The sequence below is a fragment of the Colius striatus genome, chromosome 2, assembly GCF_028858725.1.
Source record: "Colius striatus isolate bColStr4 chromosome 2, bColStr4.1.hap1, whole genome shotgun sequence".
NCBI classification, from domain to species: Eukaryota; Metazoa; Chordata; class Aves; order Coliiformes; family Coliidae; genus Colius; species Colius striatus.
In genome coordinates this window covers 46,592,183-46,618,939 of record NC_084760.1, presented here as the reverse complement: position 1 = coordinate 46,618,939, position 26,757 = coordinate 46,592,183, and the positions used below count along the sequence as shown (strand labels likewise).

Genomic DNA, 26,757 nt, shown 5'->3' with positions numbered 1-26,757 from the left:
TCCACCAAATCCCGCCTAACCCACCAGGATTCAACGGCATCCCACAGCCCTGTAGGACCCTCTAACACACCCCATAGCACCCAGGGGACCACCCATCCCCCATATGTCCTCACCTGTGGGGTACCACTGAGCCCCAGCTGCAGCACAGCCCGGCCCTCCTCCACGCTGGAGCACTTGATGGACTTGATGTGCTGGAATTCAGCCAAGCATGTGGGCTGGGGAGAGAAGCAGAGCCCTGATGTCCACTTTAACCACTAATCAAAGAACAGCCACCCCCCAAATCTCCATCCAGCACCCTACACCCTCCCCCCCACCCCATACCTTGGCCTCTTTGCTCGTCATCTGCCGGATGCCCTTGGGTCCAATGACCAGATCCACCGTGATGTTCCACCCTTGCTGGGGGTGCAGCAGAAAAAGAATGTAAATCATTTCTTTTTTGTGTAGGGTACTCCAAGACCCAGGTTCTCCCCCCTCAACTCGCTGCAATATATGAGACACCTCAGGAAAAATCACCTTCCTGGAGATACTTGGAAGGGGAATAGTGGATGTGGCAAAGCAAGGAGGCCAGTGTGGGTGAGTTTCCTCCTTTTGTCCCCACACGGGTTCCCAGCACTGTTGCTTGTCACCTTTTCACCTCAAAGGGGTTAAGCGAACTTCAAGTTCAGGCTCTGGGGTGTGGAAGGTCCCCAGAGCCCCTGCTGCACGTTCAGCCCCTCTCAGCAATCAGCAGTCTCCCAAGATGCTGCCTGTGCTAACTATGGTTGCACCTTCAGCAAGTCTTGGTGGGTTTGAGGACATAGGAGCTCCAGCACCTCAATGTCCTTCTGTAGTGAGGGGCCCAGACCTGGACACATTATTCGAGGTGTGGCCTCATCAGCACTGAGTATAAGGGGACAATCACCTCCTTGGTCCTGCTGGTCACACTATTTTTGATATAGGCCAGGATGCCATTGGCCTTCTTGGCCCCCTGGGCACACTGCTGGCTCATCCCGTCCTCCCATCTCATCCCATTCTCACCCCCATCTCATCCCATCCTCATCCCTAGCCCAAACCATTCAATCCCCACCTCAACTCATCCCCATCTCATCTCATCTCATCTCATCTCATCTCATCTCATCTCATCTCATCTCATCTCATCCCATCCCATCCTCGTCCACGTTATAGCATTGCACAGCATTCCATCCCACCCCTTCCCATCTGATCTCCTCTCAGCCCTCCCGTGGCACTCACGATGAGCTCGCAGCGGTAGCTCTCCTGGTCGATGTTGGCAAAGGTGGCAAGGGTGTGCAGGAACTTGAGGATGCACTCCTCCTCCCGCAGCAGCGCATACTGCTGGAACGTCTGCTGGATCATCTTCCGGAACTGCTTGGGCTGTGGGCACACAGGCTATGAGCCACGCTGGACACGTGCCAGGCATGCAGCAGGGACAGGGGGTGCGGAGGGGTCAAGCTGCACATGGACACACGCACATGGACGCACACATGAACATGGACACATGGACACAGACACATGGGCACAAGCACACAAACACTCCCCTGCAGATACAGATAATGCATCTGCACCCATGCATATCTATAAGCATGTGCATGCCACCATGCCTCCACATGTGCATGGTCACGTATACAAGTGTGGGCAGATGTGCATGCACATGTGTGTGCAAACCCACACACGCTGATGCACCCACTCAGCCTCATACTATAGAACCACAGAATCATTTTGGTTGGAAAAGACCTTGAAGACCCTTAAGTCCACCCTCTCCCCTCACAGTGCCAAGCCCACCACTATCTCATGTCCCTCAGCACATCAGCTACACGGCTTTGCAATAGCTCCAGGGATGGGGACTCCACCAGACCCTCTCAGGGAAAAAGTTCTTCCTCAACACACACACAAAGTGAGTACGTGCAGATACATTGTCACACATGTGAGCACACTCGCACACGTACCCAAGCACCGGCAGATGTGCACATGTGCCAAATTACACCCATATGTTGATCACAGAATCACAGAATGGTAGGGGGTTGGAAGGAACCTCTAGAGATTATCTAGTCCAACCAACCGCTAAAGCAGGTTCCTCTCAATCAGGTCACACAGGAAAATGCACACACGTGAGGACACCTGGCCACATCCATGCACACTTATACACCTTAAACCCAGCCAAAGCTCTGCCTGCTTGCACCCACATCCATGTACAGCCCTCACCTTCAGGTTCTCTTGCATCTGGCTGGGGAAGAAGAGGTCCAGGCCCACCTCCTTCCTGAAGAGCAGAGACCCCCCCTGCATGTTAACAGCCCTGTGGGGACCCCCCCACTCCTCGAGGGTCTCCCTGGGGAGCTACATAGTGGGGGAGGGCGGGGGGGGAAGACACCAAGCAAAGAGGGTGCTGTGGGGCAAGAGGTGCTCCTTGAGGATAAGCCACCAGCCCAGCACAGGGTGAAAGGTTCCCAGGTCCTACTGTGTGCACTCTTCCCATGAGGGGCCATGAAAAATTGAGGGGGGAGTGAGGAATTGAGATGGGATGACGGGCTGTGGGTAAAAAAAGGGTCACAGTAGGGATGAGGAATTGGGGGACAAGGGGTCACAAGGGAGATGAGGAACTGTCAGAGTATGAGGGGCTGCAGGAGGATGAGGAATTGAGAGAGGATGAGGGGCTATGGTAGAAGGAGGGGTTGCAGAGAAGATGAGAAATTGAGGGGAAATGAGGAATTGAGTGAGGATGAGAGGGGCTGAGGAAGGCCATCTGCAGCTCCTCAGGGTTTAGGGTAAGGGTGTTTCAGCCCAGCAGGACAGGCTGTGCCTACTCACTCCAGGAATTCGAAGTTGGACTTCTTATCCAGCGCATTGTGAGGCATATCCTTATAAAACCTCCTGCAAGAGGGGAGGGCCATCAGAGCCACCCTGCATCTGCATCCCATCCCACCCCTGGAGCCTGGAGCTCCTTCTCCTCCATCCCCACACCCCGCCCGCCCCCAGCATTCCCGCTGCAGTAGAGGAGCAGGGACGGGCAGCACGTACCTGAGCTCCAGGCAGCCCAGCTGCAGGGCCATGCCCTCGCTCACCTTGCTGGCGTAATTCTGCATGTACTCGCTGCGGAGCTGCCGAGAAGACGTGGGGTCAGGAGTGCGGGGGAAGCGGGCAGGGGTTGCTCATATGCGATATTGGCAGGGGATATTTGTATGGGATGCTGGCAGAGGATGCTCGTATGGGATACTTGCAGGGGATGTTTGTATGGGATACTCACGCTGGATGTCTGTACAGGATAGTCACAGTGAATGCTAACAGAGGATACTTGCAGTTCATGCTCATATTAGATGCTGACAGGGGATGCCCATATGGGATGTTGGTAGGGGATACTTGTTTAGGATGCTCAAAGGGGCTGGTTGCAAGGGATATTTGTATGGGAAGCATCCCTTCCTGCAGTTCACAGGCAATGCTGGCAGGAGGTTCTTTTGGGAGGTACTCACAGGGGATGCTCGCAAGGGATATTTTTATGGGGTGCTTGCAGGGAATGTTTTCAGGGGATCCTCATATGGGATGCCTGTACATGATACTCACAGGGGATACTCATATAAGATATGCGCAGGTCATGCTCACATGGAATGCTTGCAGGAGAGGCTCATACAAGACGCTGTCAGGGGACACTTGTATGGGGTGCTTGCAGGGGATATTCATATGAGATGCCTGTATGAGATACTAGCAGGGGATACTTTCAGGGGATGCTCATATGGAATGCTTGCAGGGGATGCTCACACTGGATGCCCCTATGCAATACTATTGGGGGATGCTCACAGAAGGTACTTGCAGGTCATGCTTATACAGGGGAGTTTCTGTGCCCTCTCACATCCCACATCCCTCACTGGGATTCAGTAGATGCAGAAGTGAGGTGCAGGGTTTGGGATCAGCTGTCCCTTATGGAGATACACAGATCCAGTAGCAGGATGGGACCGAAGCCCATGGGCTGCAGGTTTGGGGGTTCAGCAGCCCAGAGTGAAGGTAAATGGGGTGCAAGGACTCTTTGGAGTCATGATTTTTGTGACTGGGAAGGAGGAAACATCCTCCTAGGGTTCCAGTGTTGAGGTGGCTGTAGAGTAGACCTGTCTGGGGCTAGCAGACTCCCAAGGCCACTGCTGACCTGTTGGTAGAAGTAGAGCAAGGTGGTCCTGTCCTCTTTGAAGCGTTCAATGAAATCCTCTGGCAGATAGCGGATCTGGAGATCATACCTGTCAACAGGAAAGCCCCTCCATGAGGGCCTGGGTAGTTTTGGGGACATGACACAGTGAGGATCATCCCCATCATGGGCTCCTACCTCCACTCAGCTTCCAGGTGCAAGCACTCATACTTCTCCTGCACTTCACCAACCGTCAGGTCCGGGTGCAGCCAGTGGATCTCATCCGACTTCACATGCTTCAGGCGGAGCCCGTAGCACTCAGCCAACTTGATGTCAGGCCCAATGCGGCCACTCACCAGGATGGACCTGATCACCTCCTGAGTTGAAAAGGAGCAGGGCTGAGATCTGAGCATCCCCAGCCAGGCTCCAGATGAGCTTTAGATAGCAAGAAAATGATGAAATACAGCAAATACACAGCAGAAATGTTCCTGAAGTGATAATACAGCCACCAGCTCCAGTGTTCTCCATGTGAAGCCCCCAAAGATGCCTCCAACTTGTTCTGCAACAATCCACAGCCTCAACATATCCCAGAGGCTAATTGGTTAGGAATAAAAGCCCAGGTGGGTCATTTCCACTCTTCCTTATGCCTCAAGTGAGCTGCAAGCTGTAAGCAGCTAGCAAAGCAGGTGTTGGAGTCCCCATCCCTGGAGCTATTGCAAAGCCATGTAGCTGAGGTGCTGAGGGACACGGGTTAATGGCAGGCTTGGCAGTGTGAGGGTAGGGGTAGGACTTGAGGATCTTCAAGGTCTTTTCCAACCAAAAGGATTCTCTGATTCTGTGGGCTGGAGAGTAAGAGGTGTTGCTGGTCCTGGAGCCTCACTTCTAAGTGTTAATGAGATCCTCCCTCAGCCTTCTCCAGGCTGAATAGCCCCAGGTCCCGCAGCCTTTCCTCCTCACAGAGATGCTCCAGTCCCCTCAGCCCCTTGGTAGCTCTTCCCTGGATTCTTTCAGAAAGAGAAGGGAACCAGCAGCCACTCACCAGAGCTGTTCCTCTCTGCAGAAACTGGGAGTAGGGCCTACCCTTCACTTTCTCCAACCCTCTCTGGACCACCAGAAATGGATAAATTTTCTGTCAGTCCTCCAGGTTTAGGTGCTTCCCAGCTACAGGGCTCTGCTGACTACCACATCATGGGAAAGGGTCTCTGAAAGGAAGCAAGTGCCCCCCTCCCCTGCCCTGCTCACCCCGCAACCACATACCCGGATCTCTGTTGTCACGGGACACTTCACCAGCTTGAAGTTCTTTCCCATGTTGAAGCTGTTGCTGTAGAAGCACACCTTGAGGATGCGCATCTCCTCCTTGTCCATCTCCAACGGCCCCATGCCCAGGGTGGCCTCCAAGGTCCCAGCTAGGCTGCGGGACGAGCTGCTCCGTGGGCGACCCAGCGCCTCAGGGATGGCCGACATCTTCAGCACACCCGGAGTGCTACCAGGAGCTGAGCATCCCTTCCCTGCAGGACAGATACTGTGCTGGCACCCCAGGGACCCTGGGGAGTGAGATGGCAGTCACCCTGCGAGGTGGAAAGAGAGTCAGGGGTGTGTGGGAGACAGGGGTGGGACAGCAGGGACACCCCAGGGTGGGTGGGGAAGGGAAAGAGCGAGGGGATGGAGAGAGAAACAGAACAAGGAAATAAAGAAGGATGCCCTTCCCTCCCACCATGCATGGCCACCAGATCCCACTGAGCCCAGCACTGCTGAGCAGAGTCTTGTGTCCTTGTTACCTCCAAGGCAGCACCACTACCTCCTGAGCAATGTCCCAGCACCTCCAGAGCAATACCTCTGTCCTTGTCACCTCCTGAGCAATACCTCTGTGGCCCCTTCTCCTCCAGAGCAACTCCTCCGTGTCCCCGTCACCTCCAGTGAAATACCTCCGTGTCCTTGTCTCCTCCACAGCAAGGCCTCTGTGTGTCCCACAACCTCCAGCACAATGTATGTGTCCTTGTCACCTCCAGAGCAATTCCTCTGTATCCTTATCTCCTCCACAGCAATGCCTCTTTGTCCTACTACCATCTCCAGAGGCATCTTTGTGCATCTCTATCACTCCCCGAACAATTCCACCATGTCCTTGTCACCTTCAGAGCAACGTCTCTATATCCCAGCAATGCCTTTGTTCTCCCAGCAGTCACCACTTTCTCTCCCCCACCACGAAACTGTGGTGAAGGTTGCAGGCTGCAGCTTCCTGGCACAGGTAGCTGCAGCTGCAGTTCAACAACGTGACCTCCCAGCTGAGCTCAATTTAGCAGATGGCTTTGCAAAAAACAATAAAAAGCACAACAGGGCAAGCAGTGAGTTTCTTCTCCCCTGGAAGAGTGATATTGAGTTATATTGATCCCCTCTTTTATATTTTAGAAGGGATAAAATCCAGAAGCCTGTTCCAAAAATGTTACTTGAGCCACACTGGAACTGGGTTGAGATTTGCCTTTGGTTAGAAAAGCATTTAATAGAGCATGGGGATCTTGGATGATCCAAATGGATTCAGAATGTTTCTCATGTGTCTTTTGGATTGTGAGTCAGGCAAGGCTTGCACAAAGGAGGGTTTGCTCTGAGTTGCTTTCTTGTCTTCTCTGGCCATGCACTTGGGCTGAGGCTGGTCAAACTCAGCTCTTGTAACCCCTGCAAGTCTCAGCCTGGCCACTGGCTTCCCAGGAAAGCCGTGAGCTTTGCACAGAGCCAGAGAGAACCAAAAAAACCCACCAGTACAGCTGGATGCATGGAACAAATTCAAGTTTGCAAGGAGCTGTTCCAAACAGCAGGATTTTGAGTTCGAAGTTAAAAAACAATTAAAAAAAAATGTTCAAGTATTGAGCCACTTCTGAGCAGGAGCCTCAGCTGAGCTCAGCCCTCGAGTTACTGATTAAACAGCCAAGAAGCTGTTTGCAAACTGGAACGTTGCAGCTCTTGTACATGGCTACAACATGGAAAAGTTTGGGGCGGGGTGGGGAGAGAGGGTATGTGGAGGGGACAGGGTGCCCAGAGGAAGGTCTCTCTGGCTCTGACCTCTAAAGGGGTGAGGAGCAGACCTGGAGCGATGGGCTGAGGGCAATGGGATGAGGTTTAACAAGGCCAAGGGCCGGCTCCTGCCCTTGGGCCACGCCAACCCCAGGCAACGCTCCAGGCTGGGGCAGAGGGGCTGGAAAGCTGCCCGCAGGGAAAGGGCCTGGGGGGTTGGTGCCAGCAGCTGAAGATGAGGCAGCAGCGTGCCCAGGTGGGCAAGAAGGCCAGTGGCACCCTGGCTTGTATCAGCAGTGGTGTGGCAGCAGGCCCAGGGCAGTGGCCGTCCCCTGTGCTGGGCCCTGGTGAGGCCGCAGCTCGAGTGCTGTGTTCAGTGTTGGGCCCCTCACTGCCAGAGGGACACTGAGGGGCCGCAGCGTGTCCAGAGCCGGGCAGCGGAGCTGGGGAAGGGGCTGGAGCACAAGTGTGCTGGGGAGGGGCTGAGGGCCCTGGGGGTGTTCAGCCTGGACAACAGGAGCCTGAGGAGAGACATCATCACTCTCTGCAACTACCTGACAGGAGGCTGTGGCCACCAGGGGGCAGGAGGATCGGTCTCTTCTCCCCAGTAATGAATAACAGAAGAAGAGATGGCCTCGAATTGCACCAGGAGAGGTTTATATTGGAGCTGAAGAAGAACCCTTTCCCTGATTGGGTTCTTAGATACTGTCCCAGGCTGCCCAGGGAGGTGGTGGAGTCCCTATCCCTGGAGCTATTGCAAAGCCATGTAGCTGAGGTGCTTCCAACCCAAATCAGTCTAGGGTTCTAGGAAGATGGCAAGAAAAACATGCAGCAGATTGCTGCTTGCAGGAACCCTCTCTGAGGTCAGCTTCTGAGATTTTCTTTCCTCATTTCTCTTTATTAGGATTTGCACAGCACTTAGAGGTGTCTTGACTGTAATTACAGCCATATGTGAGCTTGAGTGCTGCCACCCGTGAGCTTCATCTGTTTAAAGCAACTCTCCTGAGTCACTGGTACAAAAACACGTGCTGTGTCGCCTGGCACTTTTGGGGCTGTACAGAGGGATTTGGCAGCAGTGCAACATGTGGACTACAGGAAAGACATTGAGGTGCTGGAGCATATCCAGAGGTGAGGAACAAAGCTGGTGAAGGGGCTGGAGAACAAGTCCAATCAGGAGGGGCTGAGGGCCCTGGAGGCGTTCAGCCCGGAGAAGAGGAGCCTGAGAGGAGACATCATCACTCTCGGCAACTCCCTGACAGGAGGTTGTAGTGAAGTGGGGGGTAGTCTCTTCTTCCCAGTAATGAATGATAGAGGACAAGAGGAAATGGCTTTGAGTTGCCCCAGGAGATGTTTAGATTGGAGCTGAGGAAGAGGTTTTTCCCTGAGAGATTTGTCAGCCCCTGCCCCAGGCTGCCCAGGGAGCTGGTGGAGTCCCCATCCCTGGAGCTATTGCAAAGCCATGTAGCTGAGGTGCTGAGGGACATGGGTTAGTGGTGGGCTTGGCACTGTGAGGGGAGGGGATGGACTAGAGGAACTTAAAAGACTTTTCCAACCAAAATGATTCTATGATGCCCCAGACTTTGTTTTCCAGGTTTCTCCAAGGCAACAGGGAAACAGGCTTTGCATCCCCATGGCTGTGATGGGATGCTGGGATGCAAACTCTTGTCCCTGAGCAAGGCAGGAGGGCTGAGTTGGGCTCCCTTGCCTCTGACAGGAGGCCACACAGGTCTCAGGCCACACAGAGAGGATCTTGCAGCAACCCATATCCTTTGCAGGATGGCTTTCTGCAGACTGTGCCTTTTAGCCAGGTTCCCTTCTCATGTGGGCTGTAAGGGTTGGTGGCCAAAGAAGGGACAATGAGAACATCCTCTCTTGCCTTGTTCTGTCTTTAGAGATGCTGAGGAAACCAAGGCCACCCCTGCAATCGTGTAGCATACAAGTATGAGCAACATCAGACCACATCCACGCTGCGGTCAGACAGCCTCCTGCTGTGCTGGACAGAGCATTTGCTGCTTAACCAGGCTCAAAAAGTATCAGGGTCAAACAAAATTAACAACTCCCCCAACCCTGCCCAGCAGCAAGTGCAGAGATGATACTCAGATCTCCTTCAAGGCATCCCTAAAGTGGGCTAGGATCATAGAATCACAGAATTGTTTTATTTGGAAAAGACTTTTAAGCTCCTCAAGTCCACTCCCTGTCCTCACAGTGCCAAGCCCACCACTAACCCATGTCCCTCAGCACCTCAGCTACACGGCTTTGCAATAGCTCCAGGAATGGGGACTCCACCACCTCCCTGTGCAGCCTGGCACAGGGGCTGACAATGCTCTCATGGAACAAGTTCTTCCTCAGCTCCAATCTAAACCTCCCCTGCTGCAACTTGAGGTCCTTTCCTTTTGTCCTGTCATTCATTACTGAGGAGAAGAGACCAACTCCCATCTCACCACAGCCTCCTGTCAGGGAGTTGCTGAGAGTGATGATGTCTCCCCTCAGGCTCCTCTTCTCCAGACTGAACACTTGCAGGGCCCTCAGCCCCTCCCCAGCACACTTGTGCTCCAGCCCCTTCCCCAGCTCCGCTGCCCGGCTCTGGGCTCCAGCCCCTCAGTATCTGCCTTGCACAGAGATGCCCAAAATGGAACACAATGTTTGAGCTGTGGTCACACCAGCCCCAAATACAGCAGGACAATCACTTCCTTATAAAAGGTTAGGACCGAAAGAGCTCTCCTGCCAGAAATATTTGAAATAAAGATCCTTTTTTTGCTGTAATAGCTGAAAAGTTGTTCCTGCATCCTCTGGTTTTCCAAGGGACCATTGCAGGGGGGTATTGGGGTGGAGATGAGGGCTTGGAGCTCAGCTCTTGGCTTAAACCGGCAACGGCTGACCTAGGAAGCATGCTGGCATTTCTCAGGGCACATATCAGGAATATTTTTGTCTGGCTCTTCCTTTTCACCACTTTCTCTTCATTTTCTACTTTCTTCCTCCACTCTCATTCCTATGACATGTTCCCCCTGCTCTCTCAGTGAGCTCAGGGGACCAGGATGGGGCTGCGTGTCCTCTCTGTGTCCATACCCTGATGAGCAACGCAGAGAGCATCACATGGATAACAGCCCACAGAGAGCATCCTACTTCCCGTGAGCAGCTCCTTTGAGCATCGTGGCCAGAGTTGGCCTGGGCTGGAGGCAGCCAGAATGACCAAGGGCTCATTCTGTGTTTTGATGTCCCCTCAGTCCCATTGTGACCACAAAGGAAAGCTCTGTCCTCTCCAGCCAAGCCCCCCACAGTCTGCCATCTCCCTGCACACCTGAGGCTCCTGCTCTGCCCTTGCACATCCCTGCCTTGCCTGGGCCAAGACCCAAATAAAGCCAGGAAGGCAGTGCCTGCACCCTGCCTGCACTCAGTACTAGGTCCCCAGGGCCATTTGGCTGGAGGGGGAAGTGCCCATATGGACCTGGACGTTGACTGCCTCTTGGCTTCAGGTCTGGAGAAGGGGCTCTGACCACAGCTCAAGTGCCCCATAGCCCCCCTCCCTCCCCTCCAGTGCTGGGACACATCCCATGGGAATCTAGCTCTGTCCCCAGTGGGGATGGCCATGTTGGACCTGTGACGCAGCCTCAGATGGGCACATGGGGTTGGAGTAGCCCAGAAAATGAAACTGAGAGCTTCAACCATTGCCACTACCACCAACATCCCTTCACTACAGCCTCTGTGTCCCCTCAAAGGCAGCCCCTGTTGCCTTCTCCTGTGGGTGACACCCCAAAAAGGTCTCCACAGCAGCTCAGAGCTCCTTCCCGTCCCGTGCCCCAGCACAGCCCCAGACCAGGAAGTTTTTTCCAGTCACTCTCACACTCTCAAAAAAAGTTTGGTGCCCCAGGGGGTTTCTTCCTCCAGCCTCACCCCAAACCTCAGACACACCTGGGATGATGGCTGCAGCTTCAATCCTGCCCCAGGGATCACCTGAAACCCTCCCCCCTACCCGAGTCCCTTCCCCAAATCAATGTGACGAGTTTGCACGTGCCCAGCCCCGTGCCCACCTCCTCAAGGTGATTGTCTCGCTCCCACCATGGCACCCCCGGGGCACAGAGGGAAGGGGGAGAGCAGGAGCCAAATGGCACTTACAGAGAGGCAGCTGTCCCCTCTGTCCCCGCGCTGAGCCGGCGCTGCCAGAGCCGCCGCTTCCTGCTGCCGCTGCCGACAAGTGTGCGCAGAGGCATTTATTTGCATAGCACTCAGGCAGGGCCCACGCGCAGACACGCTCACCCACGTGCCTCAGCCCATCGCAGAGATGGGGAAACTGAGGCACAGCTCAACCAACCCGGCAACGGTGTGTGTGATCCTGGAGCAGGGTGCTGGGTGAAGGCAGAGGACAGAACAGGCAGCTCGCAGCCCCCCTCCCGTGCAAACCCCAGTGCTCAGCTCTCACTGACAGATGCCACAACCCCGGGGCTCCCCCAGCCCAGCCTGAGTCACCCCCAGGAACAGCATTCCTCAGTGGCATGGGACAGGGGAAAGGCAGGGCCTCAGCAGGCAGGGCTGCCTTCTCTGCCCCAAGCCCTTCCCCTATCTATGCAGCTATTTAAATGACTCATTACTTTATTACTCTGGTTCCCAGGGGGAATGGGGGGGGGGGGGGGGGGCGGAACAGACAGGCTCTCTGTTTGGCACCTCCACCACTCTCCACTCCTGCTTCCACACTGAAACCGGTGAGTTTCCACCATATAAATCAAAGCGGGGATGGGTGCTCTCCAAGAGATCCAATCACATCTCTACACTCCCTGACTTAGTTCTCCTTCCCCATATCTACCCCCAGTCTGCCTTACCCACCTCCCATCCATCACTTCAGCCCTGTCCCCAGCGGGCAGGGGAGAGTAGGGTTTTGCCTCCCCACTTCAGATCCTGGGTAGCTACAGAGGGCTGGAGGGCTGGTAACACAAAACCACAACTCAGGTTGTTGTTGAGACCTCCCTGATAGCTGGGAGCAGAGATCCAGTGAGATCTGAGCCTTTGCTGTGGGGTATAACACCAGCTGTCCTGCCTCCTTGCACATCCCATCCCTGGTGATCCATCCCTTGTCCCGACATCCTACCAGTGAGGTTCATCCCTGTGGGATTTCATGCCAGCAGGTCCCAGTGCAACCATTGGGCAGGCCCAGAGAGTCATGGGGAATGGAGTTAAATCCAGCTGTCATCAGTGGTGTTCCCCAGGGCTCAGTGCTGGGGCCTGTTGTGTTTAACAGCTTTATCAATGATCTGAACGAGGGATCGAGGGCACCCTCAGCCAGTTTGCAGATGACACGAAGGTGTGCAGGAGTGTAGATTTGTGTGAGGGCAGGAAGGCTCTTCAGAGGGCCCTGGCCAGGCTGGAGCCATAGGCTGAGGGCAATGGGATGAGGTTTAACAAGGCCAAGGGCCGGCTCCTACCCTTGGGCCACAGCAACCCCAGGCAACGCTCCAGGCTGGGGCAGAGGGGCTGGAAAGCTGCCCACAGGGAAAGGGCCTGGGGGGTTGGTGCCAGCGGCTGAAGATGAGGCAGCAGCGTGCCCAGGTGGGCAAGAAGGCCAGTGGCACCCTGGCTTGTATCAGCAGTGGTGTGGCAGCAGGCCCAGGGCAGTGGCCGTCCCCTGTGCTGGGCCCTGGTGAGGCCGCAGCTCGAGTGCTGTGTTCAGTGTTGGGCCCCTCACTGCCAGAGGGACACTGAGGGGCCGCAGCGTGTCCAGAGCCGGGCAGCGGAGCTGGGGAAGGGGCTGGAGCACAAGTGTGCTGGGGAGGGGCTGAGGGCCCTGGGGGTGTTCAGCCTGGAGAAGAGGAGCCTGAGGGGAGGCCTTGATCTCAGCAAGTCTCTGACAGGAGGCTGTAGAGAGGTGGAGATCAATCTCTTCTCCCCAGTAACGAATGACAGAATAAGAGGAAATGTCCTGAAATTGTCTCAGGGGAGGTTTAGATTGGAGCTGAGGAAGAACTTTTTCCTGAGAGGGTTGTCAGCCCCTGTCCCAGGCTGCCCAGGGAGCTGGTGGAGTCCCCATCCCTGGAGCTATTGCAAAGCCATGTAGCTGAGGTGCTGAGGGACATGGGTTAGTGGTGGGCTTGGCACTGGGAGGGGCGGGGGGGGTTGGACTTGAGGGTCTTCAAGGTCTTTTCCAATCTAAACAGTTCTATGACTCTGTGACATCTCTATCCCACCTCTTGTATACCTCTTTGCAATGAGGGGATTTTGTTTACTGTTTTAATTCACAAAATCTACTGAAATTTCACGCCCACAGTCTTTCCTAATGTTTAACTGGTCAAGGCAATCCTTATTTACATAGGAACAGGGCAAAGCAGCAAATCCAGTAGTTTAAAATCAGTGTATCTTCCTGCGTGCACTGCTGTCTGTAACTATGCTGCAGCTTCTCTCTGAAAGCACTTGCAGGATTTAAGGGCATCAAGAGATACTGGGCAGCGGGGGAGTGTGGCCCAGGGTTGAGAGCTGGCTGGGTAGCATCAGGCCAGGCCTGGGCAGGCAGTGCCAGGCAGGCTGGGTACTGAGGGCTTCTCACGTGATGTTCCTGCAGAGGAAGCCTGCATTTCGCAAAGCAAAGGAAATGACACAGACTCTGGGCACTGATAACGTGCTGCCTGGGATGGGGGTTGGAGCAGGTACAGAGGCACTATCCCCTCTGTTAAGGGATCCCAAAACCCCCCAACACTCTCCACTGACAATCCCCATCCCTGGTGTAGCAGCTCCCCAGGACAGCCAAAACCCCCTCAGCAGATGATAAGCATCCTCTAGACCTCCTCAGCTCCCATTGCATTTCGGCCCAGCTGACACTCATCTTCAACAACATCATAGGATGTCTGGTCCTGTCTCCTCTGGGGGGATTATCCCTCTCCCAGACAGACATCCCCCTTTTTCAATGTGGTTGGATTTGGATGCAAAGATGGGCATGGATCGGCATCCCATCTCCCCCTGCATCTTGTCATCCCCCACATCCCATCTCTCACTGCATCTCATCTGCCCCTGTTACCCATCTCTCCCCACATCTCATCTGCCCCTGTTACCCATCTCTCCCTACATCTCATCTGCCCCTGTTACCCATCTCTTCTGACATCTTCCCCTGTATCCCACCACCCCACACATCTCCTCTGCCCTGTTACCCATCACCCCTCCACATCTCATCTGCCCCTGTATTCCATCTGCATCCCCATCACATCTCCCACCCCATCACTGTGACCATGACCTGGCCCCAAACAGCAGCTGAGACGGTTGGTACCAGTGCTGTGCTCCTGGGGAATCAGAAATCACACCCAGTGAGCCATCGTCAAAGCCCACGCGCAGCAGCTCAGCTGGGGGGGCTGACTCAGGCACGGGGGAAAAGATCTCCATGTTCCGGCACAGAGTAACTCTGTTTATCTGGAGCCAGGGACAGGATGAGGCAAGACCATCTGGGGAGGAACGGCTCAGCAGGAGAGGAGGATGGAGAGGTGCTGGGATGCTGCTGCAGGGCTCCCTCTGAGGGTGCACTGGGGCTCAGGGACACTCCAGCCTCACTTTTTTTGACCATGGCCCCTGGTCCTGTGAAAATATTTCCTCCCTGAGCCCCTGCTAAATGCTTCCAGCCACCTCATCACTGGGCAGGGGAGTCCTGCAGTCCTTCCTCAAGCATTCTGTGGGCCCCATGGTTACAGGGCAGGTCACAGCATCCTCTCCTTGGGACAGATTGGCCAGGTTTCAAGTGCAAGATTTGCTACATGAAGCCCTTCTGTTTCCACACTGAGGGAGATCTTTGTGCTGGAACTCCCTGACCATCACCCCTTGGCCATGCCAGAGCTATTGGCTTCTCCATGCTGCTCCAACTAGGAGCAATCCCACGGCTGCAGAGGGAAAAGACACCCCCACAAGCAGCTCCAGGCTTTGCAGGAAGAGAGAGGCCCACCCCAAATCCCTCATCTTTTATGCCAGCAGAGAAACAACTCACACCTGAGATAGAAAAGCTGCATTTTTATACTCCCCTGCCTGCAACTGCCAGGCACAAGAAGGATTATGGCCAGGCTCTGAAAAGGGGTTTCCAGCCCATACTACTAAGGGACTGAGGTCCCAGGGCCCCACAGACATCCTGTATCATGAGACTCTCATTATTCTTACAATTAATAATGTAACTTTCACTTGGTGAACAGGTTTTTTTTTTCTTGTACACCCACAATCAAAAATGGGTCCAATACAGCTCCAGCCAAGAACAATTCGATTGTGGTGTAAGAGAAAGTGTGAAATGTGCCAATAGCCTGAAACAGTTCCTAAAGTCAGATCTTGGGGACTCTGAAAAGAGTGAGACTTGAGACCCATTTGAGAGTGGTTGTAGGGGGGATGCTGGAGGGGCTTCTTGCTGTGGGATGATGCAAGAGGACAGAACTGAAACAGGATCCTCCAGCCAAGGGGTTGCAGGGGGCTGGGAGGGCTCAACCTCCCCACTAAACCAAACCACCTATAGTCATGCAAGAGCCATCAGGCTAAAAAAATAAGAACAAAGCCTCCCCGTGGGGAAGGGAAACAGCCTCCCAGGCAGAGGGTGGGCCTACTTCTGGGATAACCTTTCAACAGGAGAAAGAAGCAAAGCGGGTGAGGGCTTCCAGCATCATTTTTGGCACAGCAGGAAGCATCTTGGTCGCTAAGCATCCCGGTCACCAGGCAACCCCTGGGAACTGCTGCTACTGCTTGGTTTTGGGAAAGGAGGAGGGAAAGGAAAATAAAGGGTCTGAGGGAAGAAACAACCCCATACCTCTGTGTGCCAGGCTAGGAGGGAGCTGGCCCTGATGTGGCTGGCAGCACTGTGCCATAGCAGCCATCAAGGGTGCTTACACTAGTTCCACTTAGGACATTCATCTCAGCTTTCCAATGGAAACTCATCACCTCTAAAACTCCTGGCTAGGCTGTGACTTTTTTGCCAGGAATTTCCCAGGAAGGTGCCAAGCTGCAGCTCCTCCAAGGCCCACTCGAGCCCTTCCCCCACACCAACCGGGAATTTCAAGCTCCAGCTACTTCTCCAAAGCCTGGAAAAGCCCTCAGCTGTAGTCACACCACCCAGCGATGACTTCTCTGGGCAAAACTCATCAAACGTCAGCTTGGAAGTCACCTGCTTTGAATCTAATTTCCCTTTCCAAACTACCAGGCTCCCACCAAAGCCCTCAATGCCCTCAGTGGGTTCATTAACAGGTCCCACACCAATCTTCATATTATCTATACCATCCTTGATGGCTGCATGCTCGGCTGGGCTTGCAAAATGTGGGAAGTTTGCATTTCCCAGGGAGGGATTCAGTTCGGTCTGGGGGGAAATTAATTGCTGTCATTCAATTAGGCATTTTATTTTCTAGCTCGTCAATCATTTCTAGCAGCTACCACGCTGCTGCAAGAACGGCCCACCACCAAACTGAAAAGTTTGGACCCTTTGCAAAGTTTTGGTTTTTGCCCTTTAACAAAGTTTTCAACCTTTTCCTCGGAAAGAGAAACATTTTAAAGATCATTTGTAAAACATGAAGTAAGCCAAATGAGTCTCCAAGGTGCTTTCAACTCTCTGCCCACCTCACCCAAACTGCAGACTCACCAGCTGAGGCCAAACCCACGACTCTCTTCAACTCACTTCCCTTTATTCTCCTTCAGCTCCCCCAAACCGGGTGATTTCAAAACTTTTGTCAGCGTGAGGTCCCTAATTTTTTAACTTCAAGGTTTTCTTTTGCTGTGAGCTGCAGGTCCCAGCAGGGACAAAGGCAGCTTTGGTTCACATCACCCCAGCAATGCTCTCACCTGAGGAGAAGGCAGAGAATTCCATGCTGTCTCTGCAAGGGGAGGGTTTGGGGATGGGGAGAGTGATTTCCCATCTGAAATCGCTGCGTGGTTCAGCCTTTTGGAGGGAAAACCAGGCAGCAAAATGCTCTGATTTCTGCCAGGAGGAAATTCCCTGTTTGCTGGAAGCAGCCCTGACAGGGCCCCATGGGGACAGGCCAGATTCTGGGCATGCAGGCAGGTATTTTGCCTCTGGCTGTAGTGGCAGAGGAAAGTGAAGGTGATCCCACTCCTCCTCCTTCTCTCCACTGTGCTGTGTTGTGGGTCAGAGCCCCAGGTCAGCCTCCAAGCCCTGCGGCCTAGCACCCAGCCTTCCCCCAAGCAGACTGGGCCACAGCAATATCTGGCTGGAAGGGTGAAGGAAAAGGCTACTAAGAGCCCACCGCATCTGGAGAGAAGAGATTGAATATTCTGTACAGTGTTGGCCTCCACACTCCATGAGAGACACTGAGAGGCTGGAGCGTGCCCAGAGCTGGGCAACGGAGCTGGGGAAGGGGCTGGAGCACAAGTGTGCTGGGGAGGGGCTGAGGGCCCTGGGGGTGTTCAGCCTGGACAACAGGAGCCTGAGGGGAGACATCATCATTCTCTGCAACTATCTGACAGGAGGTTGTGGCCAGTGGTCAGTCTCTGCTCTGGAGTAATGAATGATAGGACAGGAGGAAATGGGCTCAAATTGTGCCAGGGGAGGTTTAGATTGGAGCTGAGGAAGAACTTGTTCCTGAGAGGGCTGTCAGCCCCTGTCCCAGGCTGCCCAGGGCTGTGGTGGAGTCCCCATCCCTGGAGCTATTGCAAAGCCGTGTAGCTGAGGTGCTGAGGGACATGGGTTAGTGGTGGGCTTGGCACTGTGAGGGGAGGGTTTGGACTCGAGGATCTTAAAGGTCTTTTCCAAACAAAACAATTCTGTGATTCAGGGGACAAACAGAACTCTCCTGCTTCAATTACCAGGGCTGAAATCCAACATGGCAACCACCTCTCCAGCACAGGCTGTCACCCTGCAACCTGCCAGTCTAAGGATTCTTTTAAACCATCATTTTCAGGTTCTCCCCTGGATGAAATAATTCACACCTCCCCAAAAAATCCCATTTCTTTTCCCCAAGGGGAGCCCTGCTTGTGCCTTAGAGTGGCTCATTGCTCAGACAAGCTGCCGCCTCAGAATCTGCAGCACTTCCTTCTCTCTGCAGTGTCTTTCTGTGCAGCGGGGCTATCCCAGTTCAGCCTAGCACACCAGCTAACTTGCCTTACTGGTGGTTACAGTCGGGGAGAAGCCTCCCCTGCTGCTGAGGACATGGCTGCTAGGATTTTTCCCTGTAGGAAACAGAGTTCTGCTAAACATTTAGCATGAAACATAGCAGAACACCCCAAAATGAAAAGGCCAACCAAGACCTGGTGAGGTCTCCCCAAAGGGCTGATGGGAGCCACGTCTCCGACACATCATGTTCCTCTTCCCCCTTTGAAACCACTTCCCCAAAGGGAACTGGGTGGCCTGGCTGTAATGCCACAGCAGCCACCAGCCCTGGTTCTCCCTGCCCCAAAGAAGCTGGGAAAAAAATTATTTTTCACCCTGTTTTTACCCAGGGCGATGCCTCACTGGGGTTTTTGCACTGGGCATCCCAAGTTTTACCGCTCTGCCTCACTGGAGGAGATGTGGGTATCACACAGGGTGAACAGTTGCTGCCACCACACCAACTGGAAACACAAAGAAGGCTTTACATGAAAGGTTCCCAGCTCCGTCTACCCCTTCATGAGTAATAACTATGCCAGGGAAAAAAAAAGCAAAATGATTCAGATGCTGTTTTCCCAGCCCCCAACGCCTGGAAGGAGCTTGATGTTGAATATTAATAATAGCTGAGTGTGAAGGCATGGAAACACAGAGCTTGGAGGTAGTGGCACTTGTGCCCCTGCACGCTGGACGTATGCAGCATGTGCAAAGCATATTTGGCAAAGATGAGGAGACCATACATCCTTCCTTTGCAAGACTGGGAGTTGTAAATCAGGGCTGTAAACCCAAATCTGAAGTGTGATCCATATCTTGATGGTGCCCTTCCCTGCCTGGCACCTGGTTCTGGTTCTTGCTATGAGGATATGTCACCTGCAGCCGTGATGAGGTTAACTGGCACCATTTCCCCTGCCAGCAGAGCCCTCAGAGGTGATTCTGTCCATGGGACTGTTCCTGGGAAGTTCTTGCATCCCACAAATCCCCCATGTCTCCCCTTCCCCAGGGCTTCCTCCAGCACCAAGACAGCAAGGAGAGGTATGTGACAGTGGCAATGGGACACTACAGCTGGCTGTCCCCTACCCAATAGACCTCAAGGCCCCCACCGCCACCTCATTGTGGCAATACCTCTGTGCCAGGCACAGTTTGGGGTCAAGACAGGGGTGGAGGACCCTTGCAGCATCACCCTGCTCACAAAGCCCCTCAGGACACTCCAGGCTCAGGCCCATCTTCCTGCACTGACCTCGCACTGCCAAGCCCACCACTAAACAAAGTCTCTCAGCACATCATCTATGTGTCTTTTTATCTCCAGGGATGGTGTTGGTACCCACTGCCAGTGCAGGGCACTCACCTGGCCTTCCCCAGCTGCTGCATGTCACCAGTTCCCTGACACCTCCTAGGGACATTCCCAACCCCATACATCATCTCAGAGCCCCTCAAACCCTGTCCAACTCTAGCCAAGCCATCAGACATCCCCTGGATGTCCCTCTCCCCAGGTGATGAGCACATCCCAGGGGACCCTCCAGCTGATGATGCATCCCCAGCTCCATCCAGCCCTGGGGCAAAGCACACAGGGCTGTTGCATCAGCCCCCTCGGACTGCAAGGCTCCTGTCTCTGGTTTTCCATGCCGTGCCGTGCCATGTCGGTGAGCTCCGGTATGGCACGTTGGCTGGCAGGAACCACCCTGCCGTTGGGCAAACATTGACGCCAAGGCAAGAGATAGCAGAGCTCAGGCACCTCCCGCTCCCCAACTGCGGGGCAAGGAGCGCCAGGGTTGCCCTGCACCCTGCCCTTGTGTCTCCACACTCCCCAGCCCTCCTTCCACATGTGTCACCCCCCCATGCACAGCTGAGAAACGGGCAGGCTGGGGAGAAAGCACCCGCCCCTACCCTCAGCTCTCTCCTTCGTCCGCCCCTTAGCACCCAAGTGTGTCCCCGAAAGAAGCCAGAGAGTCTCACCTTGGTGGGAGCTGCCTTTGCCCCCTGCTCCTTGCCTTGGGGGTGTCTTCGGTGGGGAGGGATTGTCCCCGTGGGTGTGTGTCCCACGGGCTGGCACCGGTGGTTGAAACCACTCCTCCCCAACACCCGCTTCCGGAAAGGGCTCGTTGGGGCTGGCGGGTGCTGCCGACACCGAAGAGGAGGAAGAGCAGGGCGAGGAAGGCCCCAGGACCCCTCACCTGCCCACTCAGCCTTCCCCACCTCTGTTCCGCGGGCAGGTTGGGGCAGGTCTCGGGATCGGTCAGGAATTTGGGCAGGGAGCCCAAGGCAGCCGACGTTGGGGCTGGTCCTGCTCGTGTCTGGGAGGAGCTGTCAGGCAGCAGCGAGACCCTGCTCTAGGGGTACCCCCCCACACACCAAAACTGCAGCAGCCCCAGCACTGTGGAGGAACCCTAAGCAGGAAGGAGGATGGCGCAAGAGCCGCCGGGTCACAGTGCAGCCGTCCGGCACCGCCACACCCCCAGGCCACAGCAACACCTCCGTGCTCCTGGGGTGCAGCTCCCCTTACAATGCTCACTTTAGTGCTCCCCTGAGGACCCCCTCCACGACCAGATATCCACCCGGGTCCCCAGAAGACCCATCTCTGACCCCAGGGCTCTGCCAAAATGATTTGGGCAGCACTGTGGATGCCAAGGGGCTGAGGAAGAGCTGGAGGAGGAGGGGAGTAATGGGAGTGTATCCTGTGCCCCCTACCCCACGGCAGCCACCTTGCTGGGGGGGATGGTAGGGGGCACCTCTGTGCTGAGCAAGAATAAGGAAACAGTGATGTGAAGCTGGTGAGGCAGTTCCCCAGACCCTGGGCAGGAGTTTGCAGGGTCCTAGGGAGCTGTAGCCCCTGACAAGCATCTCCCTAACAGGTCACAGGGGGGTCCCTCCCTGCATGGGCATCCCCTGCCTTGGAGAGGTCTTCAGGTCTCACCCCGTCTCCTTCCCACCCCATACTCCCCCACTTAGCTCCCTCTCCTCTCGTGCTGCCCCCAAACTATCCCTTCCCCCCTCGCCCCAAGATGTGATGCCTGGGAGTGACTGATGCTACACCTGGACACAGCCCCCTCCTGCTACAGCTGCTGGAAGGTAGTCAGAGCATCCCCACAGCACTCTCCAGCAGCTGGGCACAGAAGGCAAGCAGCACCTCCTTACACCCCAAGAGATCAAAAAGCTTTTGGGCATAAGCAAGACCCTCTTAGGGGCCAGGAGAGCTTCAAATGGACACGGGCCAACTACTCTGTTCCCAGCCCAGCCACCAGCAGTGCCCGGAGCTCCCGCAGCAGCTCTCCCACGCACAGAGCAGCGCTGACAGCCTGCGCCCACTCTCCTGCCCAAGCTATTTAAATGCCTAAATACCATCAAAAGGGATGGAGCTACTTCTGCATACCTTGGTGTGGGGCAGGAGGAGGCAGCCGGAGAGAGACAAGAGAGACCACCAGCCCTGGGGACCCCTCTGCTCGCTGCTGTGGCTCTATGGAGCTGGGCAGCTCCGTCAACCCTACACATCCCTTTCCTCTACATCTCTTTCCTCCTCCATCCCCTCTCACTGGTCCCGTATCGCCAAAGCACTCCCGAAAAGATGCCAGGGCTCCACACGAGTTTGGGAGAGACCCTGGCATGCTACCTCCCGTGCCCTGGTCAGCACAGCCCCTAGGGAGCAAGGCAGCCCTTTTCCCCCTCCCAATCCCTGCCCAAAAATTAACCCAAGAGGTACCCCCCCCGCCCCTTCCCCCCAGCAGATTCAGCTCCGTGACTTACAGGAAAGCTGATTGAACAGCCTGCTGAGCCATCCCATGCTCCTGCACCGAGGGCGAGCTCGTAGCTACGAAACGCGCGAGAGAAATAGGTTCTCCCCCCTCTCCCCCCCCCGCCTCCCCCCTTTCCCCAAACCACCCTCTTCATTGGCACAGAGAGAAACGATCAAATCTGACGGGGTTTATTAATAGCACCTCTCCCATCGCTAGGGAGAGATGCTTTGGAAAAAGCTCCGAGCATCCCAGCGCAGGGCTGCTCCAGGGAGAGAGAAAAGCACCAACTTACTTTTGCCAGGGAGCAGGGCTGGGGCCGGAGGGTCGCGGTGATGGAGGAGGAGGACAGAGGTTGCAGCTCCAGAGCCACCAGCAGATGTTTTGGGGTACCAAGAAGACGCAGAAGAAGTTGCGTCACGCCGGGAGTCGTGTAGAAGATGAAAAAGAGGGGAGACAATAACAGGAGGGACGGTTGAGGGTGTCCTCGGAGCCGGGAGGGTTGGATGGACGGGTCCCCCGCTCCCTCGAAGTGGGTAGAGGATGCTGCAGGTCATTGCTGCCATCTTGAGGCCACTCGACCCGAGCTGGAGAAATACCTTCTGCCCACCCCCGCAGAACCCCAAGAAGTGTGAGGCCCTCATAATCCAGAGCAGGTTCCAGCAAAGCAACTATTTTGTTACTTACTTTGATAATCAATCTTGATTTCCTTTTTAGGGGATGAAAAATCCTTTTCCCAAGTGATTCAGGCCCAAATTGAAAACAGTAGGAGTAAGGTGGGTGGGTGGGTGTCTGCAATGTGGGGTAGTAGAGCAAGATTCATGAAGCTTGAATAGTTTTTGGCAGCTGTCACTAGGAGCCAAGACAAATAGTAGCAATGCAGTGCACCCAAAAACGATCATCACCACCTGTGTGAGCACTAGGGGGTTCCCCTGTGGGGTAATCTCTGCCAGCACCCCATCTCTGCTCAGCCCTTGGAAGCAGGAGAGTCAGGCCCTAAGGTTGGCACCTGTGGCACCTCCAAAGGGGCCAAGCAGGAGATGGTTGGGTTATCCTAGAAGGTCAATAGGGTCCTCCACAAATTACCTGCTGACGCATCCATGCTCATTGACCCCAACTCAGCCTGTGCCCAGAGACTCTGGACTGTCCTCCCTTGCCCAGCCCAGCCATCAGCCTCCTGGTGCCCTGGTCCAGCCTCAATGGGTTCACTCAGCCCAGCGGAGCTGAGACCCTGCCAGGGGCTTGGAGTAACCCCAAATCCCTTCCCCAACACCCTCTTTGCGAGGATGCCTTTTGGTTCTGATTCCTGGCCCAGGCAAATAAGTGCCCTCTGAATAAGTGCTCATGGGGTCCAGGTTAGACATGAAGGAGATGCAGACCTGGAGAAGCAGGACTGTGTCCAAGTGAGGGACCTGCTCTCCAAACCCTGGGATCAGAATGATGGATAAGTCTGAGCTGACCATGACTGGCTGCCCCAGGGCAGTGGGACAACCCCTCCTTCTCCATCTGGCGCTGCTGGTGGCAGGGTTGGAAAGGTGGTGGCCCATGAGGTGTAGAGGAAGAAATCTTTGGCTTCAGCGCTCACCCGCCTCCAGGATGTGGGAACTGGTGGCATTGCCTCTGCTGTTGTCATGGGGTTGCCATGGTATTTGTATCTGCAGTTGCCATGGAGACAGGAGGAGGCTGGGAGCAGGAGGGCTGCTGCCAGGATTGCCAGGATGCTTCACAGGCCCCACACTGAGGAGTTACAGGCCTGACCAACTACTGTTTCCCCAGGTCCCTCTTGCTCTTCCTGAAGAGCAACGTGACCTTCCCAGAGAGCAGAACCTCCCTGATGGGAGTCTGCTACAAGCGGCTCTGCTGCTGCTGCGTATCCTCTCTCCTTCCTGGGTGGGACAGGAGCCAGAACTGAAAGTCATCCTCCCAATAAGGGTGTCAGGGAAGGACATCAGGGTTGCTCCAAGCCCCTGGAAGGTATTCAGCTTCATTGGACTGAATCATAATGGTTGGAAAAGATCTTTAAGGTCATGAAGTCCAACCACTCACGTCATACTGCCAAGCCCACCACTAAATCGTGTCCCTCAGCACTTCATCTGTGCATCTTTAGTGAACTCACTGAGGCTGGACCAGGACACCAGGAGGGTGATGGCTGGGCTGGATGAGAAGAGGACAGCCTAGGCTCTGTGGGCACAGGCTAAATTGGGGTCAATGAGCAGGGATGTGTCAGTAGGAAATTTATGGATGACCCCATCAGCTTCTTAACATGTCTCCTGCTTGGCCCCTTTGGAGGTGCCACAGGTGAAAGAGCTCCAGGACTCAGTGAGCCAAGCAATCTCCTTCCCAGGGACTGTGAGACAACAAAATAAGAACAAATCCAGTTCCATCTTGGAAGCTTTCCTGCTAATTAATCCTCAGGGCCTGATCCCCCAACCCCTTCCAACTCTGAGAGCCCGACTCTCCTGATTCCAAGGACTGAGCAGAGATGGGGTGCTGGCAGAGATTACTCCACAGGGGAACATCCCAGTGCTCACAGGGTTGGTAATGATCGTTTTTGGGTGCACTGTGCAGGCTCTCAGCTCCACTGGGCTGAGTGAACCCATCACGGTTGGACCAAGGCACCAGGAACAGGATGGTTGTTCCTCAATCAACTGAAAGCTCACTTTCTTTAGGTTTGGGGTTCTGACAATGCTTTTCACCTTCAAGATTATGGATTCTTTCTACTCGGGCTTGGTCACTGAATCCCAGGCTGCCATCAATCTTGTTCTCTCCAGTTCCTCTGCACTGATGAGCCACAGTAATGCATCTCCTGGTCGGGCAATCACCCAAAAAACATGCAGATTAGGAAATCATCCTTAGTATGCCCAGAGTCTACTGGACTGCTTGAAAGTGTTTAGGCCAATTTTGCAGAAGTCCCATAGTAGGATCAGGTGAAGGAAAGGAAGGGTTGGGGCAGCATCACTGGAGTCATGGGAGTGCTCCCAAAAGACTCATTGGAGGGATATTCAGAAACAAGGATGGAGCAGGGACCTGGGATGGTGCAACTAGGGACATACCAGCCCATCCTAGGGTGTCCCCTCACCAGCACTGTCCCTGACACCCATGCAGCCCTGGAGGTCACTGCCATCTGTTCCTGCAACAACTGAAGATCTCTCAGGGCTCTCAAGCCTCAGATGGATGGGTGGGTGAGAGGCTTGGTGGCAGTGGGAGGTTTCAATTTGGGATTGAGAATAATTTCTTCCTTAAGAGGGTTGTCAGCCCCTGTCCCAGACGACCCAGGGAGATGGTGGAGTCCCCATCCCTGGAGCTATTGCAAAGCTGTGTAGCTGAGGTGCTGAGGCACATGGGTTAGTGGTGGGCTCAGCAGGGTGAGGGGAGGCGCTGGACTCAAAGATCTTAAAGCTCTTTTCCAACCAAAAGAACTCCAGGATTCGGCCGCCTCTAGGAGCTGGGAACATGCAGCATGTACACTGCCAGGATGTTGCCACGTGACATGGTTTAAACCCAGCTGGCAACAACCAAATCATACAGTGACTCATTTGCTCCTCCCCATCTCGACAGGATGCAGAGAAGAATCAGAAGCAGGTAAAGCTTTGTGGGTTAAGATAAGGACAATTTAATAGAACAACTGTCATGGTTCATGGCCAGACAGCAACAAAGCACCATGCAGCTGCTCTCTCCCCTCATACACACCCACCTTCTGTAGCATGGCAGTAGCTCCAGCAAGATGGGAGGGGAAGAGATCACCAAGGGCCTTGTGGATGGAGACCAAGGCAGGAAGGGCTCACCACCAATTACGGTTCCGGGCAAAAGAGATTCAATGACTTAGGGAAGGACATTAAGAACAGTTTAATCTACCGCCAACTAGAAACTGAACAGAAAGTGAAAAATAAACAGAGCAGGACAATGAGAAAAATACAACCAGCATTTTAAGATATTCCCCTTTCCTCCTGGGCTCAACTCCCTCCTCAGCAGCACAGGGGTGCAGGGAATGGGGGATGCAGTCAGTCTATCAGAGATGGTCTCTGTTGCTTCTTTCTCCTCAGAGAAAGAGGACTCTTCACATCCTTCCCCAGCTTAAACATAGGGTCTCTCCCACGGGATACAGTCCCTAACAAACCTCGGCAGGGCAAGTCCTTCCCTGGTGCTGCAGCTCCTCACAAACCCCCAACATCGCCCTCCCACAAATTCACAGCCCCTCTGGCCACAGTCACCCCCGGCATGGGGTCCCCCATGAGCTGTCAACGAATCTCAGCTTCAGCATTCCCGTCCATGGATACAGGGGGAGGACAGCCCCCATCTCCCCACAGGGCACAGGGGAGCCTCTGCCCCAGCACATCTCCTCTTTCCGTCCCTCGCTGACCTCAGGGTCCACACTGGCACTCCTCTCTCGTCCAACCCAGACCACTTTTCAGAAAAGAAGGAAGAATCAGCTTCCTCTTCTTAAAAAGCGACAGCACGGGGACCCCATGGGCTCAGCCGCACAAGTGGGTCTGACCTACTGATGGGGAAAGTTGTGAGCAACTTCCTACGGGAGCCAGCACTGCAGCCCGCTCCGCAGCACCAGACACAGCTCCACACAACCCCACGACGACACGAACCAGGGGAGAACAAGCAGCCGCCAGGCCAGCAGACGGCCCCGGGAGAGGCGCTGCCCGAGGTCGCCGCTCTCCCCGCGCAGCGCGGCGCTCGGCCCCGACGGAGCGGCCGCAGCGCGCCCCGCAGCTCCGCTTGCACGCCCTGAGCGTTCCGTCGCACGGCCCGGCCCGGCGCGGCCACGCCCCCGCCCGTTAACCCCGCGGTCCGGCCGCGGCGCGCATGCGCGGGGCCGGCGTTGCCGGGCGACGGCGGGACGCTCCCGGCGCGGCCGCTGCCTCTGCGGGGCCAGACGGAGCCTC

The 26,757-nt window shown here is 55.0% G+C and overlaps 1 protein-coding gene across 7 annotated transcripts in view; it reads right to left on the bottom strand.

Moving 5' to 3' along the window:
* The window catches only part of PTK2B (protein tyrosine kinase 2 beta), a 33,633-nt gene extending 13,331 nt beyond the window's left edge, over positions 1–20,302 (bottom strand). For 4 of the 7 annotated variants that reach the window (XM_061990207.1, XM_061990209.1, XM_061990210.1 and 1 more), the window contains exons 1-10: positions 20,091–20,166; positions 5,363–5,673; positions 4,304–4,482; positions 4,130–4,217; positions 3,013–3,092; positions 2,803–2,865; positions 2,200–2,254; positions 1,231–1,371; positions 322–396; positions 114–215 (exon numbers count right to left, since the gene is read on the bottom strand). In XM_061990207.1, the coding sequence (XP_061846191.1) occupies positions 114–215; positions 322–396; positions 1,231–1,371; positions 2,200–2,254; positions 2,803–2,865; positions 3,013–3,092; positions 4,130–4,217; positions 4,304–4,482; positions 5,363–5,569 (990 nt within the window). In that variant the 5' untranslated portion in view covers positions 5,570–5,673; positions 20,091–20,166. Of the gene's footprint in view, positions 1–113; positions 216–321; positions 397–1,230; positions 1,372–2,199; positions 2,255–2,802; positions 2,866–3,012; positions 3,093–4,129; positions 4,218–4,303; positions 4,483–5,362; positions 5,674–11,224; positions 11,285–20,090 lie in introns of those variants that run through there. The other 3 variants (XM_061990213.1, XM_061990214.1, XM_061990208.1) reach the window with 2 other exon arrangements.
* Positions 20,303–26,757: the final 6,455 nt, after the last annotated feature.